Source organism: Haliotis rubra, unplaced genomic scaffold (assembly GCF_003918875.1).
Source record: "Haliotis rubra isolate DU_JTF1 unplaced genomic scaffold, ASM391887v1 Scf2176, whole genome shotgun sequence".
In the NCBI taxonomy this organism is placed as follows: Eukaryota; Metazoa; Mollusca; class Gastropoda; order Lepetellida; family Haliotidae; genus Haliotis; species Haliotis rubra.
Window position 1 is genome coordinate 1 of NW_025766199.1, and position 20,812 is coordinate 20,812.

The 20,812-nt window shown below is 41.2% G+C and overlaps 1 protein-coding gene across 1 annotated transcript; it reads right to left on the bottom strand.

Moving 5' to 3' along the window:
* Positions 1 to 16,206: 16,206 nt before the first annotated feature.
* Positions 16,207 to 18,858, bottom strand: LOC124277066 (hyaluronan mediated motility receptor-like; the record flags this gene model as incomplete). Its single annotated transcript, XM_046712716.1, is given in 6 exon segments — positions 16,207 to 16,361; positions 16,364 to 16,585; positions 16,588 to 16,636; positions 16,639 to 17,096; positions 17,351 to 17,619; positions 17,763 to 18,858. Coding segments are annotated over 6 exon segments (1,851 nt in total), but the record flags the coding sequence as incomplete, so codon positions are not given.
* Between the last annotated feature and the right edge of the window lie 1,954 nt (positions 18,859 to 20,812).

Sequence of the window (20,812 nt, forward strand, 5' to 3'; positions counted from 1 at the left end):
ACATCACTATACACAGCTCTTTGTGTCTGTCACATGGCTGTTCTATTTGACATCACTATACATAGCTCTTGTGTCTGTCACATGGCGGTTCTATATTGATTTCACTATACATATCTCTTGTGTCTGTCACATGGCGGTTCTATATTGACATCACTATACATAGCTCTTGTAAGTCTGTCACATGGCGGTTCTATATTGACATCACTATACATAGCTTTCTGTGTCTGTCATATGGCTGTTCTACATTGACATCACTATACATAGCTCTTTGTGTCTGTCACATGGCTGTTCTATATTGACATCACTATACATAGCTCTTTTGTGTCTATCACATAGCGGTTCTACATTAACATCACTATACATAGCTCTTTTGTGTCTGTCACAGGGCGGTTCTACATTCACATCACTATACACAGCCTTGGGTGTCTGTCACATGGCGGTTCTATATTGACATCAGTATACATAGCTCTTGTGTCTGTCACAGGGCGGTTCTACATCTACATCACTATATACACAGCTCTTGTGTGTCTGTCACATGGCGGTTCTACATTAACATCACTATACATAGGTCTTGTGTCTGTCACATGGCGGTTCTACATTAACATCACTATACATAGCTCTTGTGTCTGTCACATGGCGGTTCTACATTCACATCACTATACACAGCTCTTGTAAGTCTGTCACATGGCGGTTCTACATTAACATCACTATACATAGCCTCGTGTCTGTCATATGGCGGTTCTATATTGATATCACTATACATAGCTCTTGTGTCTGTCACATGGCGGTTTACATTGAAATCACTATACACAGCTCCTGTGTCTGTCACATGGCGGTTCTATATTGACATCACTATACATAGCCTCTTGTGTCTGTCACATATGGCGGTTCTACATTGACATCACTTATACACAGCTCTTTGTGTCTGTCACATGGCGGTTCTATATTGACATCACTATACATAGCTCGTGTCTGTCACATGGCGTTTTACATTGACATAACTATACATAGCTCATATGTCTGTCAGATGGCGGTTCTATATTGACATCACTATACACAGCTCTTGTGTCTGTCACATGGCAGTTCTATATTGACATCACTATACATAGCTCCTTGTGTCTGTCACATGGCAGTTCTATATTGACATCACTATACATAGCTCTTGTGTCTGTCACATGGTTGTTCTACATTGACATCACCATACATAGCTCTTGTGTCTGTCACATGGCGGTTCTATATTGATTTCACTATACATATCTCTTGTGTCTGTCACATGGCGGTTCTATATTGACATCACTATACATAGCTCTTGTGTCTGTCACATGGCGGTTCTACATTGACATCACTATACATAGCTCTTTGTGTCTGTCATATGGCGGTTCTACATTGACATCACTATACATAGCTCTTGTGTCTGTCACATGGCGGTTCTATATTGACATCACTATACATAGCTCTTGTGTCTGTCACATGGCGGTTCTATATTGACATCACTATACATAGCTTTCTCGTGTCTGTCATATGGCTGTTCTATTATTGACATCACTATACATAGCTCTTGTGTCTGTCAAGTCACATGGCTGTTCTATATTGACATCACTTATACATAGCTCTTGTGTCTATCACTATAGCAGTTCTACATTAACATCACTATACATAGCTCTTGTGTCTGTCACATGGCGGTTCTACATTGACATCACTATACACAGCTCTTTGTGTTCAATGCCCGCCCACATGGCGGTTCTATATTGACATCAGTATACATAGCTCTTGTGTCTGTCGCTACATGGCGGTTCTACATTGACACATCACTATACACAGCTCTTGTGTCTGTCACATGTCTATACATTCTCACTATACATATCCCTTGGTTCTACATTAACATCACTATACATAGCTCTTGTGTCTGTCACATGGCGGTTCTACATTAACATCACTATACATAGCTCTTTGTGTCTGTCACATGGCGGTTCTACATCTCACATCACTATACACAGCTCTTTGTGTCTGTCACATGGCGGTTCTACATTAACATCACTATACATAGCTCCTCGTGTCTGTCATATGGCGGTTCTATATTGACATCACTATACATAGCTCCTTGTGTCTGTCACATGGCGGTTCTACATTGACATCACTATACACAGCTCCTGTGTCTGTCACATGGCGGTTCTATATTGACATCACTATACATAGCTCTTGTGTTCTGTCACATGGCGGTTCTACATTGACATCACTATACACAGCTCTTGTGTCTGTCACATGGCGGTTCTATATTGATATCACTATACATAGCCTCGTGTCTGTCATCACATGGCGGTTCTACATTGACATCACTATACATAGCTCATATGTCTGTCAGATGGCGGTTCTATATTGACATCACTATACACAGCTCCTGTGTCTGTCACATGGCAGTTCTATATTGACATCACTATACATAGCTCTTGTGTCTGTCACATGGCAGTTCTACCTTGACATCACTATACACAGCTCTTGTGTCTGTCACATGGCTGTCTGGCTACATTGACATCACTATACATAGCTCTTGTGTCTGTCACATGGCGGGTCTATATTGATTTCACTATACATATCTCTTTGTGTCTGTCACATGGCGGTTCTATATTGACATCACTATACATAGCTCTTGTGTCTGTCACATGGCGGTTCTACATTGACATCACTATACATAGCTCTTGTGTCTGTCATATGGCGGTTCTACATTGACATCACTATACATAGCTCTGTGTCTGTCACATGGCGGTTCTATATTGACATCACTATACATAGCTCTTGTGTCTGTCACATGGCGGTTCTACATTGACATCAATATACATATCTCTTGTGTCTGTCACATGGCGGTTCTACATTGACATCACTATACATAGCTCTCGTGTCTGTCACATGGCGGTTCTATATTGATTTCACTATATTACATATCTCTTGTGTCTGTCACATGGCGGTTCTATATTGCCATCACTATACATAGCTCTTGTAGTCTGTCATATGGCGGTTCTACATTGACATCACTATACATAGCTCTTGTGTCTGTCACATGGCGGTTCTACATTAACATCACTATACATAGCTCTTGTGTCTGTCACATGGCGGTTCTATATTCACATCACTATACATAGCTCTTGTGTCTGTCACATGGCGGTTCTAAATTAACATCACATATACATAGCTCTCGTGTCTGTCATATGGCTGTTCTACATTGACATCACTATACATCAAGCTCTTGTGTCTGTCACATGGTGGTGCCCCAACACATATCTACATTGCCATCACTATACACAGCTCCTGTGTTTGTCACATGGCGGTTCTATATTGACATCACTATACATAGCTCTGTCTTACGGCAGTCTGTCACATGGCGGTTCTACATTGACATCACTATACATAGCTCTTGTGTGTCTGTCACATGGCGGTTCTATATTGACATCACTATACATAGCTTTCTATATTGACGTGTCTGTCATCATGGCTGTTCTACATTGACATCACTATACATAGCTCTTCAGTGTCTGTCACATGGCTGTTCTCTATATTGACATCACTATACATAGCTCTTGTGTCTATCACATAGCGGTTCTACATTAACATCACTATACATAGCTCTTTGTGACTGTCACAGGGCGGTTCTACATTCACATCACTATACACAGCTCTTGTGTCTGTCACATGGCGGTTCTATATTGACATCAGTATACATAGCTCTTTGTGTCTGTCACATGGCGGTTCTATATTGACATCACTATACACAGCTCTTGTGTCTGTCATATGGCGGTTCTACATTAACATCACTATACATAGCTCTTGTGTCTGTCACATGGCGGTTCTACATTAACATCACTATACATAGCTCTTTGTGTCTGTCACATGGCGGTTCTACATTCACATCACTATACACAGCTCTTTGTGTCTGTCACATGGCGGTTCTACATTAACATCACTATACATAGCTCCTGTGTCTGTCATAAAGGCGGTTCTATATTGATATCACTATACATAGCTCTTGTGTCTGTCACATGGCGGTTTACATTGAAATCACTGTACACAGCTCCTGTGTCTGTCACATGGCGGTTCTATATTGACATCACCTTATACATAGCTCTTGTGTCTGTCACATGGCGGTTCTACATTGACATCACTATACACAGCTCTTTGTGTCTGTCACATGGCGGTTCTATATTGACATCACTATACATAGCCTCGTGTCTGTCACATGGCGTTTTACATTGACATAACTATATACATAGCTCATATGTCTGTCAGATGTATGGTTCTATATTGACATCACTATACACAGCTCTCGTGTCTGTCACATGGCAGTCTCTATATTGACATCACTATACATAGCTCTTGTGTCTGTCACATGGCAGTTCTACCTTGACATCACTATACATAGCTCTTGTGTCTGTCACATGGCTGTTCTACATTGACATCACTATACATAGCTCTTTGTGTCTGTCACATGGCGGTTCTATATTGATTTCACTATACACATCTCTTGTGTCTGTCACATGGCGGTTCTACATTGACATCACTATACACATAGCCTCTTGTGTCTGTCACATGGCGGTTCTATATTGACATCACTATACATAGCTCTTGTGTCTGTCACATGGCGGTTCTATATTGACATCACTATACATAGCTCTTCGTGTCTGTCATATGGCTGTTCTACATTGACATCACTATACATAGCTCTTTGTGTCTGTCACATGGCTGTTCTATATTGACATCACTATACATAGCCTTTGTGTCTATCACATAGCGGTTCTACATTAACATCACTATACATAGCTCTTGTGTCTGTCACATGGCGGTTCTACATTCACATCACTATACACAGCTCTTGTGTCTGTCACATGGCGGTTCTATATTGACATCAGTATACTTAGCTCTTGTGTCTGTCACATGGCGGTTCTACATTGACATCACTATACACAGCTCTTGTGTCTGTCATATGGCGGTTCTACATTAACATCACTATACATAGCTCTTGTGTCTGTCACATGGCGGTTCTACATTAACATCACTATACATAGCTCTTGTGTCTGTCACATGGCGGTTCTACATTCACATCACTATACACAGCTCTTGTGTCTGTCACATGTAGGGTTCTACATTAACATCACTATACATAGCTCTCGTGTCTATCATATGGCGGTTCTATATTGACATCACTATACATAGCTCTTGTGTCTGTCACATGGCGGTTCTGTCACATTGACATCACTATACACAGCTCCTGTGTCTGTCACATGGCGGTTCTATATTGACATCACTATACATAGCTCTTGTGTCTGTCACATGGCGGTTCTACATTGACATCACTATACACAGCTCTTGTGTCTGTCACATGGCGGTTCTATATTGACATCACTATACATAGCTCTCGTGTCTGTCACATGGCGGTTCTACATTGACATCACTATACATAGCTCATATGTCTGTCAGATGGCGGTTCTATATTGACATCACTATACACAGCTCCTGTGTCTGTCACATGGCAGTTCTATATTGACATCACTATACATAGCTCTTGTGTCTGTCACATGGCAGTTCTACCTTGACATCACTATACACAGCTCTTGTGTCTGTCACATGGCTGTTCTACATTGACATCACTATACATAGCTCTTGTGTCTGTCACATGGCGGGTCTATATTGATTTCACTTATACATATCTCTTGTGTCTGTCACATGGCGGTTCTATATTGACATCACTATACATAGCTCTTTGTGTCTGTCACATGTATGGTTCTACATTGACATCACTATACATAGCTCTTTTGTGTCTGTCATATGGCGGTTCTACATTGACATCACTATACATAGCTCTTGTGTCTGTCACATGGCGGTTCTATATTGACATCACTATACATAGCTCTTGTGTCTGTCACATGGCGGTTCTACATTGACATCAATATACATATCTCTTGTGTCTGTCACATGGCGGTTCTACATTGACATCACTATACATAGCTCTCGTGTCTGTCACATGGCGGTTCTATATTGATTTCACTATACATATCTCTTTGTGTCTGTCACATGGCGGTTCTATATTGCCATCACTATACATAGCTCTTGTGTCTGTCACATGGCGGTTCTACATTAACATCACTATACATAGCTCTTGTGTCTGTCACATGGCGGTTCTACATTCACATCACTATACATAGCTCTTGTGTCTGTCACATGGCGGTTCTAAATTAACATCACTATACATAGCTCTCGTGTCTGTCATATGGCTGTTCTACATTGACATCACTATACATAGCTCTTTGTGTCTGTCACATGGTGGTTCTACATTGACATCACTATACACAGCTCCTGTGTTTGTCACATGGCGGTTCTATATTGACATCACTATACATAGCCTTGTGTCTGTCACATGGCGGTTCTACATTGACATCACTATACATAGCTCTTGTGTCTGTCACATGGCGGTTCTATATTGACATCACTATACATAGCTTTCTGTGTCTGTCATATGGCTGTTCTACATTGACATCACTATACATAGCTCTTGTGTCTGTCACATGGCTGTTCTATATTGACATCACTATACATAGCTCTTGTGTCTATCACATAGCGGTTCTACATTAACATCACTATACATAGCTCTTGTGTCTGTCACAGGGCGGTTCTACATTCACATCACTATACACAGCTCTTGTGTCTGTCATATGGCGGTTCTACATTAACATCACTATACATAGCCTCGTGTCTGTCATATGGCGGTTCTATATTGATATCACTATACATAGCTCTTGTGTCTGTCACATGGCGGTTTACATTGAAATCACTATACACAGCTCCTGTGTCTGTCACATGGCGGTTCTATATTGACATCACTATACATAGCTCTTGTGTCTGTCACATGGCGGTTCTACATTGACATCACTATACACAGCTCTTGTGTCTGTCACATGGCGGTTCTATATTGACATCACTATTCATAGCTCTCGTGTCTGTCACATGGCGTTTTACATTGACATAACTATACATAGCTCATATGTCTGTCAGATGGCGGTTCTATATTGACATCACTATACACAGCTCTCGTGTCTGTCACATGGCAGTTCTATATTGACATCACTATACATAGCTCTTGTGTCTGTCACATGGCAGTTCTACCTTGACATCACTATACACAGCTCTTGTGTCTGTCACATGGCTGTTCTACATTGACATCACTATACATAGCTCTTGTGTCTGTCACATGGCGGTTCTATATTGATTTCACTATACATATCTCTTGTGTCTGTCACATGGCGGTTCTATATTGACATCACTATACATAGCTCTTGTGTCTGTCACATGGCGGTTCTACATTGACATCACTATACATAGCTCTTGTGTCTGTCATATGGCGGTTCTACATTGACATCACTATACATAGCTCTTGTGTCTGTCACATGGCGGTTCTATATTGACATCACCATACATAGCTCTTGTGTCTGTCACATGGCGGTTCTATATTGACATCACTATACATAGCTCTCGTGTCTGTCATATGGCTGTTCTACATTGACATCACTATACATAGCTCTTGTGTCTGTCATCACATGGCTGTTCTATATTGACATCACTATACATAGCTCTTGTGTCTCATCACATAGCGGTTCTACATTAACATCACTATACATAGCTCTTGTGTCTGTCACATGGCGGTTCTACATTCACATCACTATACACAGCTCTTGTGTCTGTCACATGGCGGTTCTATATTGACATCAGTATACTTAGCTCTTGTGTCTGTCACATGGCGGTTCTACATTGACATCACTATACACAGCTCTTGTGTCTGTCATATGGCGGTTCTACATTAACATCAGTATACATAGCTCTTGTGTCTGTCACATGGCGGTTCTACATTAACATCACTATACATAGCTCTTGTGTCTGTCACATGGCGGTTCTACATTCACATCACTATACACAGCTCTTGTGTCTGTCACATGGCGGTTCTACATTAACATCACTATACATAGCTCTCGTGTCTGTCATATGGCGGTTCTATATTGACATCACTATACATAGCTCTTGTGTCTGTCACATGGCGGTTTACATTGACATCACTATACACAGCTCCTGTGTCTGTCACATGGCGGTTCTATATTGACATCAATATACATAGCTCTTGTGTCTGTCACATGGCGGTTCTACATTGACATCACTATACACAGCTCTTGTGTCTGTCACATGGCGGTTCTATATTGACATCACTATACATAGCTCTCGTGTCTGTCACATGGCGGTTCTACATTGACATAACTATACATAGCTCATATGTCTGTCAGATGGCGGTTCTATATTGACATCACTATACACAGCTCGTGTCTGTCATCACATGGCAGTTCTATATTGACATCACTATACATAGCTCTTGTGTCTGTCACATGGCAGTTCTACCTTGACATCACTATACACAGCTCTTGTGTCTGTCACATGGCTGTTCTACATTGACATCACTATACATAGCTCTTGTGTCTGTCACATGGCGGTTCTATATTGATTTCACTATACATATCTCTTGTGTCTGTCACATGGCGGTTCTATATTGACATCACTATACATAGCTCTTGAGTCTGTCACATGGCGGTTCTACATTGACATCACTATACATAGCTCTTGTGTCTGTCACATGGCGGTTCTACATTGACATCACTATACATAGCTCTTGTGTCTGTCACATGGCGGTTCTATATTGACATCACTATACATAGCTCTTGTGTCTGTCACATGGCGGTTCTACATTGACATCAATATACATATCTCTTGTGTCTGTCACATGGCGGTTCTACATTGACAACACTATACATAGCTCTTGTGTCTGTCACATGGCGGTTCTGCATTAACATCACTATACATAGCTCTTGTGTCTGTCACATGGCGGTTCTGCATTAACATCACTATACATAGCTCTTGTGTCTGTCACATGACGGTTCTACATTAACATCACTATACATAGCTCTTTGTGTCTGTCACATGGCGGTTCTACATTAACATCACTATACATAGCTCTTGTGTCTGTCACATGGCGGTTCTACATTCACATCACTATACACAGCTCTCTTGTGTCTGTCACATGGCGGTTCTACATTAACATCACTATACATAGCTCTCGTGTCTGTCATATGGCGGTTCTATATTGACATCACTATACATAGCTCTTGTGTCTGTCACATGGCGGTTTACATTGACATCACTATACACAGCTCCTGTGTCTGTCACATGGCGGTTCTATATTGACATCAATATACATAGCTCTTGTGTCTGTCACATGGCGGTTCTACATTGACATCACTATACACAGCTCTTGTGTCTGTCACATGGCGGTTCTATATTGACATCACTATACATAGCTCTTGTGTCTGTCACATGGCGGTTCTACATTGACATAACTATACATAGCTCATATGTCTGTCAGATGGCGGTTCTATATTGACATCACTATACACAGCTCTCGTGTCTGTCACATGGCTTTTCTACATTGACATCACTATACATAGCTCTTGTGTCTGTCATATGGCGGTTCTACATTGACATCACTATACATAGCTCTTGTGTCTGTCACATGGCGGTTCTATATTGACATCACTATACATAGCCTTGTGTCTGTCACATGGCGGTTCTACATTGACATCAATATACATATCTCTTTGTGTCTGTCACATGGCGGTTCTACATTGACATCACTATACATAGCTCTCGTGTCTGTCACATGGCGGTTCTATATTGATTTCACTATACATAGCTCTTGTGTCTGTCACATGGCGGTTCTATATTGCCATCACTATACATAGCTCTTGTGTCTGTCACATGGCGGTTCTACATTAACATCACTATACATAGCTCTTGTGTCTGTCACATGGCGGTTCTACATTGACATCACTATACATAGCTCTTGTGTCTGTCACATGGCGGTTCTATATTGACATCACTATACATAGCTCTTGTGTCTGTCACATGGCGGTTCTACATTCACATCACTATACATAGCTCTCGTGTCTGTCATATGGCTGTTCTACATTGACATCACTATACATAGCTCATATGTCTGTCACATGGTGGTTCTACGTTGACATCACTATACACAGCTCCTGTGTCTGTCACATGGCGGTTCTATATTGACATCACTATACATAGCTCTTGTGTCTGTCACATGGCGGTTCTATATTGACATCACTATACATAGCTCTCGTGTCTGTCACATGGCGGTTCTATATTGACATCACTATACATAGCTCTTGTGTCTGTCAGATGGCGGTTCTATATTGACATCACTATACACAGCTCTCGTGTCTGTCACATGGCAGTTCTATATTGACATCACTATACATAGCTCTTGTGTCTGTCACATGGCAGTTCTACCTTGACATCACTATACACAGCTCTTGTGTCTGTCACATGGCTGTTCTACATTGACATCACTATACATAGCTCTTGTGTCTGTCACATGGCGGTTCTATATTGATTTCACTATACATATCTCTTGTGTCTGTCACATGGCGGTTCTATATTGACATCACTATACATAGCTCTTGTGTCTGTCACATGGCGGTTCTACATTGACATCACTATACATAGCTCTTGTGTCTGTCATATGGCGGTTCTACATTGACATCACTATACATAGCTCTTGTGTCTGTCACATGGCGGTTCTATATTGACATCACTATACATAGCTCTTGTGTCTGTCACATGGCGGTTCTACATTGACATCAATATACATATCTCTTGTGTCTGTCACATGGCGGTTCTACATTGACATCACTATACATAGCTCTCGTGTCTGTCACATGGCGGTTCTATATTGATTTCACTATACATAGCTCTTGTGTCTGTCACATGGCGGTTCTATATTGCCATCACTATACATAGCTCTTGTGTCTGTCATCATGGCGGTTCTACATTGACATCACTATACATAGCTCTTGTGTCTGTCACATGGCGGTTCTACATTAACATCACTATACATAGCTCTTGTGTCTGTCACATGGCGGTTCTGCATTAACATCACTATACATAGCTCTTGTGTCTGTCACATGACGGTTCTACATTAACATCACTATACATAGCTCTTGTGTCTGTCACATGGCGGTTCTACATTAACATCACTATACATAGCTCTTGTGTCTGTCACATGGCGGTTCTACATTCACATCACTATACACAGCTCTTGTGTCTGTCACATGGCGGTTCTACATTAACATCACTATACATAGCTCTCGTGTCTGTCATATGGCGGTTCTATATTGACATCACTATACATAGCTCTTGTGTCTGTCACATGGCGGTTTACATTGACATCACTATACACAGCTCCTGTGTCTGTCACATGGCGGTTCTATATTGACATCAATATACATAGCTCTTGTGTCTGTCACATGGCGGTTCTACATTGACATCACTATACACAGCTCTTGTGTCTGTCACATGGCGGTTCTATATTGACATCACTATACATAGCTCTCGTGTCTGTCACATGGCGGTTCTACATTGACATAACTATACATAGCTCATATGTCTGTCAGATGGCGGTTCTATATTGACATCACTATACACAGCTCTCGTGTCTGTCACATGGCGGTTCTACATTGACATCACTATACATAGCTCTTGTGTCTGTCATATGGCGGTTCTACATTGACATCACTATACATAGCTCTTGTGTCTGTCACATGGCGGTTCTATATTGACATCACTATACATAGCTCTTGTGTCTGTCACATGGCGGTTCTACATTGACATCAATATACATATCTCTTGTGTCTGTCACATGGCGGTTCTACATTGACATCACTATACATAGCTCTCGTGTCTGTCACATGGCGGTTCTATATTGATTTCACTATACATAGCTCTTGTGTCTGTCACATGGCGGTTCTATATTGCCATCACTATACATAGCTCTTGTGTCTGTCACATGGCGGTTCTACATTAACATCACTATACATAGCTCTTGTGTCTGTCACATGGCGGTTCTACATTAACATCACTATACATAGCTCTTGTGTCTGTCACATGGCGGTTCTACATTCACATCACTATACACAGCTCTTGTGTCTGTCACATGGCGGTTCTACATTCACATCACTATACATAGCCTCGTGTCTGTCATATGGCTGTTCTACATTGACATCACTATACATAGCTCATATGTCTGTCACATGGTGGTTCTACGTTGACATCACTATACACAGCTCCTGTGTCTGTCACATGGCGGTTCTATATTGACATCACTATACATAGCTCTTGTGTCTGTCACATGGCGGTTCTATATTGACATCACTATACATAGCTCTCGTGTCTGTCACATTATGGTTCTATATTGACATCACTATACATAGCTCTTGTGTCTGTCAGATGGCGGTTCTATATTGACATCACTATACACAGCTCCTCGTGTCTGTCACATGGCAGTTCTATATTGACATCACTATACATAGCTCTTGTGTCTGTCACATGGCAGTTCTACCTTTTGACATCACTATACACAGCTCTTGTGTCTGTCACATGGCTGTTCTACATTGACATCACTATACATAGCTCTTGTGTCTGTCACATGGCGGTTCTATATTGATTTCACTATACATATCTCTTGTGTCTGTCACATGGCGGTTCTATATTGACATCACTATACATAGCTCTTTTGTGTCTGTCACATGGCGGTTCTACATTGACATCACTATACATAGCTCTTGTGTCTGTCATATGGCGGTTCTACATTGACATCACTATACATAGCTCTTGTGTCTGTCACATGGCGGTTCTATATTGACATCACTATACATAGCTCTTGTGTCTGTCACATGGCGGTTCTACATTGACATCAATATACATATCTCTTGTGTCTGTCACATGGCGGTTCTACATTGACATCACTATACATAGCTCTCGTGTCTGTCACATGGCGGTTCTATATTGATTTCACTATACATAGCTCTTGTGTCTGTCACATGGCGGTTCTATATTGATTTCACTATACATAGCTCTTGTGTCTCGTCACATGGCGGTTCTATATTGCCATCACTATACATAGCCTCGTGTCTGTCACATGGCGGTTCTATATTGCCATCACTATACATAGCTCTTGTGTCTGTCATATGGCGGTTCTACATTAACATCACTATACATAGCTCTTGTGTCTGTCACATGGCGGTTCTACATTAACATCACTATACATAGCTCTTGTGTCTGTCACATGGCGGTTCTACATTCACATCACTATACACAGCTCTTGTGTCTGTCACATGGCGGTTCTACATTCACATCACTATACATAGCTCTCGTGTCTGTCATATGGCTGTTCTACATTGACATCACTATACATAGCTCATATGTCTGTCACATGGTGGTTCTACGTTGACATCACTATACACAGCTCCCTGTGTCTGTCACATGGCGGTTCTATATTGACATCACTATACATAGCTCTTGTGTCTGTCACATGGCGGTTCTATATTGACATCACTATACATAGCTCTCGTGTCTGTCACATGGCGGTTCTATATTGACATCACTATACATAGCTCTCGTGTCTGTCACATGGCGGTTCTATATTGACATCACTATACATAGCTCTTGTGTCTGTCACATGGCACTTCTACCTTGACATCACTATACATAGCTCTTGTGTCTGTCACATGGCAGTTCTAAATTGACATCACTATACTTAGCTCTTGTGTCTGCCACATGGTGGTTCTACATTGACATCACTATACTTAGCTCTTGTGACTGTCACATGGCGGTTCTACATTGACATCACTATACATATCTCTTGTGTCTGTCACATGGCGGTTCTATATTGACATCACTATACATAGCTCTCGTGTCTGTCACATGGCGGTTCTACATTGACATCACTATACATAGCTCATATGTCTGTCAGATGGCGGTTCTATATTGACATCACTATACACAGCTCTCGTGTCTGTCACATGGCAGTTCTATATTGACATCACTATACATAGCTCCTGTGTCTGTCACATGGCAGTTCTACCTTGACATCACTATACACAGCTCTTCTGTCTGTCACATGGCTGTTCTACATTGACATCACTATACATAGCTCTTGTGTCTGTCACATGGCGGTTGTAAATTGACATCACTATACATAGCTCTTGTGTCTGTCACATGGCGGTTCTACATTGACATCACTATACATAGCTCTTGTGACTGTCACATGGCGGTTCTATATTGACATCACTATACATAGCTCTCGTGTCTGTCACATGGCGGTTCTACATTGACATCACTATACATAGTTCGTGTCTGTCACATGGCGGTTCTACATTAACGTCACTAAACATATCTCTTGTGTCTGTCACATGGCGGTTCTACATTAACATCACTATAAATATCTCTTGTGTCTGTCACATGGCGGTTCTACATTGACATCACTATACATAGCTCTTGTGTCTGTCACATGGCGGTTCTGCATTAACATCACTATACATAGCTCTTGTGTCTGTCACATGGCGGTTCTGCATTAACATCACTATACATAGCTCTTGTGTCTGTCACATGGCGGTTCTACATTAACATCACTACACATATCTCTTGTGTCTGTCACATGGCGGTTCTACATTGACATCACTATACATAGTTCGTGTCTGTCACATGGCGGTTCTACATTAACATCACTATACATATCTCTTGTGTCTGTCACATGGCGGTTCTACATTAACATCACTATACATAGTTCGTGTCTGTCACATGGCGGTTCTATATTGAGTTCACTATACATATCTCTTGTGTCTGTCACATGGCGGTTCTACATTGACATCACTACATAGACCTCGTATTGGGCATATACCCCAAATCCATTCGCATCAGTACTTTGCCATAGGTAGTGCATGTCCCATGGTAGTAAAACAGTCACATCACTTAGACAGCTTTTGTGTACGAAGCAGATTAGTTTAACATTAACATCACCACATAGCCCTATAAGTACTGTCGGAAAAAGAAAAAAAATGTTTTTAGGCTGTTACTCTGTATCCCTAAAATTGACAGAATTGCAAATAGCATATGTCGAAATAACCCACTTCGGCCTAACAGGGCGTTCAGTGCGATGCGTAATACGATATCCAGAAAAGCATGTTTACTCGTAAAATCGGGCAAAACTTAGAAAAAATTCGAATAGCTGCTGAAAACAATAGATCAGACTATAGATGGCAATTAGGTCGCTCAGCCAGGTATGACGACGGGCCGTCGACTCACCTGGCATGAAATGCACGTGCTGCCTACAGGCACAAGGGGTCATCTGAAAGATATTTTGTGCTTTTTCATTTGTGTTGACTATGTCTCATCTACTGATTAACATCTTACGTGTCTTTCTTTCATAAAGTTTGTGTTGAGATATGTAAGAGAGTATGATACCCGAAAACCATAGAAACGCATCGTAGTATATAGGTGGCATGACCACCCGAAGATCGACAGGACTGGATATTATTTTGTAAATTGTTATGACGTGCCGTGTACCTCTCCCCAGTATAATTGTCCTAAAGGATTATCTTATCTTAGCTGATATCTCTATTCCCAAGCCCGACCCCAGGTTTTGCTTTTGAGGCGACCCCTCCTATCTGTTTCTTTGTATAGTGACATTGAGACTGCATGGTAGCTACATCCTTAATAGTTTCACAATAAAAGTTATTATTTTTTACGTCAGCTATCGTTTATAATGAATCTACGTCTAATTTCAAATTGGGCATTTCAAAAGTGTCCTTTGTAATACAATATTGTCGCACACTAATTTGCATAAAGCCATGGTCTGTTCCAAATAAGTCTTTTTGCACTAATTTCCCTCAGTAAAGTCCTTTTTCCGTTTCCTATCTCTCTCTCACTGAGACTGTAGTTAGGCCGAACTTAGTTTAACAGATATTTCTTACACTTTCCCCTATCAACTACATAAATTCTAGAGATAAATAAGAAAAATACAGTTTTTTCTATTTCCGACAGTACTTTAGTGCATAACCCTTTGTTGAGTACAGAGCTGCACAACTACATACCCTTATCATATTTTCTACGATAGCTATGCACACCACCATATAACCCTGGGCTACCTGACATTGCAATTTACGTAAGTATATTGATATGAGACGTCAAATGAAGAAAGTCTCGCCTCATCTAGATTCTTTGGTTCTTGTCACTCCAATACTAATATTGCCAACATATTTATGCACTGACCTGATCACGTAATTTATCAATCTCCATCTCCATACGAAACTGTTTCTTGTCAGCTTGTTCCAGAAGTTCGGTGAGATGTCTGCTATCTTCCTCTGACTTGTTCTTCTTTTCATCCAACATGTCAAGTTCGTCGTGCAGCCTCACCGACACTTCTTCGCCATCTTCAGCTCGTCCTCCACTTTCCGCACGTGCGCACGTGTGTCCTCAGACTCGCATTGATTTTGTAGTAGTCTCATCCTTTCCTCATAGTGAGTTTTATCGGCTTCAACCTGTTCAATGCGACGTTCAGATTTCCGAAGTTTGAACTGCAAAATGCGACAAATTTTGGCTGTGATTTCTAGCTCTTCTTGCATGTCCCTGAATTCATCCACTTCATTCTCCTGAAAGTGTCATACATTTCCTCCATCTCCTCACGTATCTCCCTTGATCTCACTTTTTAGCTTCTGCATTCTCCTCCTCCACCTCGCCTACATCTTTCTCCGAGTCACGGAACTTCTGGCTGAGAGCAACCATTTCCAATGATCCACCATGACTGGCTTTTCTTAGTGCTTCTTCCTTCTCTTTAAGTCCAGCCATAAGGCCTACGTTGTCGCCCTCCAATTTGACACACCGATCTTCCATGGAAGATAGCTGCCGCCTCAAGTCTCCAAGTAGCTTTTCCATGTCCTCTTTCTTCTCATGAGCAGAAGTTTGCTTAAGAGACATATTTTCCTCATCCAGCTTTTTGCACTTCTCTTCCATCTGAGCTAGTTTAGCCTTCAGTCCTGCTAAGTTCTCTTCCTGCTTACGAATTTCATTCTCTTTAGCGTTTATATAATTTTCTTTGGCTTTCAACTCCCTAAATTCTTTTTCCTTGATTTTAAGATTCTTAATTTCGTGTTCCTTTGTCTCTTAATTCTGTTCTTTACATTTTACCTTCCCTTTGTACCTTCTCTTTGCCAAAAGATCCTTAAACTCTTTTCTTTAGCTTTAAGCTCACGTTCTTTGCTCTCACTTCCTTAAGTTCTTGCTCCCGCGCTTTCAGTTCCTTGAATTCTTTTTCTTTAGCCACTAGTTCTTTTCTTTTGCCTTCAGCTCAAGAAACTCTTGTTCCTTTGCCTTTAATTGTTGCAACTCCCGTTCCACTCTCTCTTGTCTCTCTCACCATGACCATCCTCAAGTGTTCCTGCTACTTTAGCTGTAGAGCCGGCTCTTCCTACCTTGATATCCGCCACACCTCCTCGGAGACTGATCGTAATCGAAGGTGACTTTCTACCGGAGCCCGAACTGCCATCATCCGGTTTGCCAGTTGCGACGACTTTGACTGTTTTACTGCTACTTGCAGACGCGTGCACTGTTTTAGACGCACTGGTAGATACTGATTCCTTCTCCTTGCCAATCACAAGTGTCTTAGCAGTAACATGACTCCCTTCACTGGCTTGACATTTGGCTGTGACGTCAGACTCAGTACGGGTTGCATGTTTGTCGAGGTCGGAAAGAGCTTTCTTCTCATCATGTGCGTCAGCCGGCTCATCTCCGGAGCCGAATGATCGAAGTAGATGTTTCACCTTGTTCACCCCTCCCGTACTGGCATACCGACTGCTGCTGCCTGCAGACTTATTGTTGTCCGACTTGGAAACCTGAGCCGGCTCACTAGGCTGTAGCGCTTTGCGTCAACAGTTTTCGCTTCTCCAGATTTATGCCCTAGCCTTGTCACTGATGAATCCTTCACTGACGAATTACTTTCTTTTAAACTAGATGTCTTCAGTTTACTATCAGAGCCATTCAGCTTTTTGTCAGTTACTTTTCCTGCTATTTTCACATCTGTCGTCTGCTTGGAAACTGAGCCAGGTACACGTTTCGTTGCCTCAGTGGTGGATTTAGACGATATACTTGTTAACCTCCCTGTTGCTTTTCCGGTATCAGTTTTACCATTATCTGTATTTTTACTTAAAGCAGATCCAAATTTAGACGACAGTGAAGCCGTAGTAGTTTTGGTTGGTGACTTTGGGCTAGTTTTAGGAATAGATGCGGTGGCATGTTTACTATCTTTACCTGTTTTTAGCGTGGCTAGTTGTTCTTTGGCTGTTTCTTGTGTCTTGGCACCTGTCGTTTTTTCCTCATTTTTATCCGACTCATCTTTCTGAGTCACCGCCGGTGTTTTATCAACGTCTTCCGTATGTTCCTCGAGGCCATGAAAACAGTTCTTACATAGAGACTTCCGCCATGTCTGGGGTTCAAACTGAACACATACCGCGCACACCACCTCTTCCATTGCAGGGAAACGAAGCAGTCAAAATCGAAAAATGCGTATCCAAAACTACAACAGTTAATAATATTCTAAGATGGCGGTGCGAATATCTTCTATTTCTTCGTCCCCCTACCTCCGCAGTTCACAAGTCGGATCTTGTGCACCACGTCATCAGTTATGGGGAACGGGTTTTCCATATACGGCTCAAGCTTGTTGGCACCGTCCTTGCTATTGCTGTTCTGCTGTTGTAACTGATGAAAGCTGATCAGCCTGAAGTTACCTCACAGCCTTCTCCCAGGACTCTGTTTGCCAGGTCAGCGCACTGACCCTTGACTGCACACAGCTGGACATGACTTACCACACAGATGCTGTCGGCTGTCTGTGCAAGATGCTGGCTATTGGGTCTGTGTCTGTCTCCTCTCGTACTTGTAAGCTTAATGTCACCGATTATGGCCAGCCAGTAACTACTAAACCCTCCTGCTTCCACCACCATTACCACACACATGCCCCTCTGATAAAGGCTACGATTTCCTGATTTCTACGCCGACTACCAACCGTTTAATCATGATTGAGGAAGATAAGGCAATTTCAGTGTATAACTTGCCGCAGTGAAAGGTCACCTGAAAAAGGACACAATTCCATGTAACGCACGTGGTAGTTGCTTACATCACAAATATATGTTCACAGATGGAATCGTTTACAGCATTGTTGCGTAATCAGTTGCGTGTGATGGGATTTAGATAAGGTAGAATCATCTGGAATTACTATGTAAAGCTCCCACAAACGTTTTCAGTTGATGCATGAATAGTTATGTTGAATCATGTCGTTTGTAGGAGTTTATGGTGCATAAGATGTAATACTTGGTTACTAGCAAATCTGAGATTTGGGAATGTTGTTGATAAAGTCAGAGATAGATTTATCCCTATTTTAAAATGATAATCACACATTTTAATGCATCAATAATTCATTCAGTGATATCCCGAGGATCGCTATCATGCAGGCCATGTTTGAATTAATAAACTAGGGAGTATCTTAGTAAGACATTGATTGATATAGTTCCATACGGGGACCCTTATACACTGTGCAGTCATGTTAGAAATACAACTGATGTTGAGTTGCTGCATTTCGGAGAGCTGATAAAAAGCAGGTATGTTTTGTGAAGCAAGACGATCACAAGATGAGAAAACAAAAATATTTGGTTTTAATTGATACCTATCTGTTAAAATTGGGACTTCAGAAATCTCTTTGATGGTTATTATTTCCAAACAGTTTAAGCGATAACAAAAAATCATATGTACACGACAGAAAAGATTTTTCTACGTTCTATCAATCAGCCGAATAAGAAAAGTAAACGGGAAACAACTACATTTCTCCATTGTTATTGTTCGAAAATGAAAATCAGTCTTTTATCAACAAAACCTCTTCTCTCCCAGCAATGCAATTATTAGTAGCTTTCTGTGTTCACGTAAAGGTGCGCACTTGGAATACACAGCCACTGATGTTAATTCTTATGTCATGATAACACACAGCCCCTGATCTTAATGCTGATGTTATGATAATACACGGCCACTGATGTTAATTCTTATGTCATGATAATACACAGCCACTGATGTTAATGCTGATGATATGATAATACACGGCCACTGATGTTAATTCTAATGTCATGATAAAACATAGCCACTGATGTTAATGCTGTTGTTATGATAACACACGGCCACTGATGTTAATTCTTATGTCATGATAATACACAGCCACTGATGTTAATGCTGCTGTTATGATAACACACAGCCACTGATGTTAATTCTTATGTCATGATAAAACATAGCCACTGATGTTAATGCTGTTGTTATGATAACACACGGCCACTGATGTTATTTCTTATGTCATGATAATACACAGCTACTGATGTTAATGCTGCTGTTATGATAACACACAGCCACTGATGTTAATTCTTATGTCATGATAATACACAGCCACTGATGTTAATGCTGATGTTATGATAACACACAGCCACTGATGTTAATGCTGCTGTTATGATAACACACAGCCACTGATGTTAATTCTTATGTCATGATAATACATAGTCACTGATGTTAATGCTGTTGTTATGATAACACGCAGCCACTGATGTTTATTCTTATGGTATGATAATACACAACCACTGATGTTCATGCTGCTGTTATGATAATACACAGCCACTGATGTTAATTCTTATGTCATGATAATACACGGCCACTGATGTTAATGCTGATGATATGATAACACACAGCCACTGATGTTAATGCTGCTGTTATGATAACACACAGCCACTGATGTTAATTCTTATGTCATGATAACACACAGCCACTGATGTTAATTCTTATGTCATGATAACAC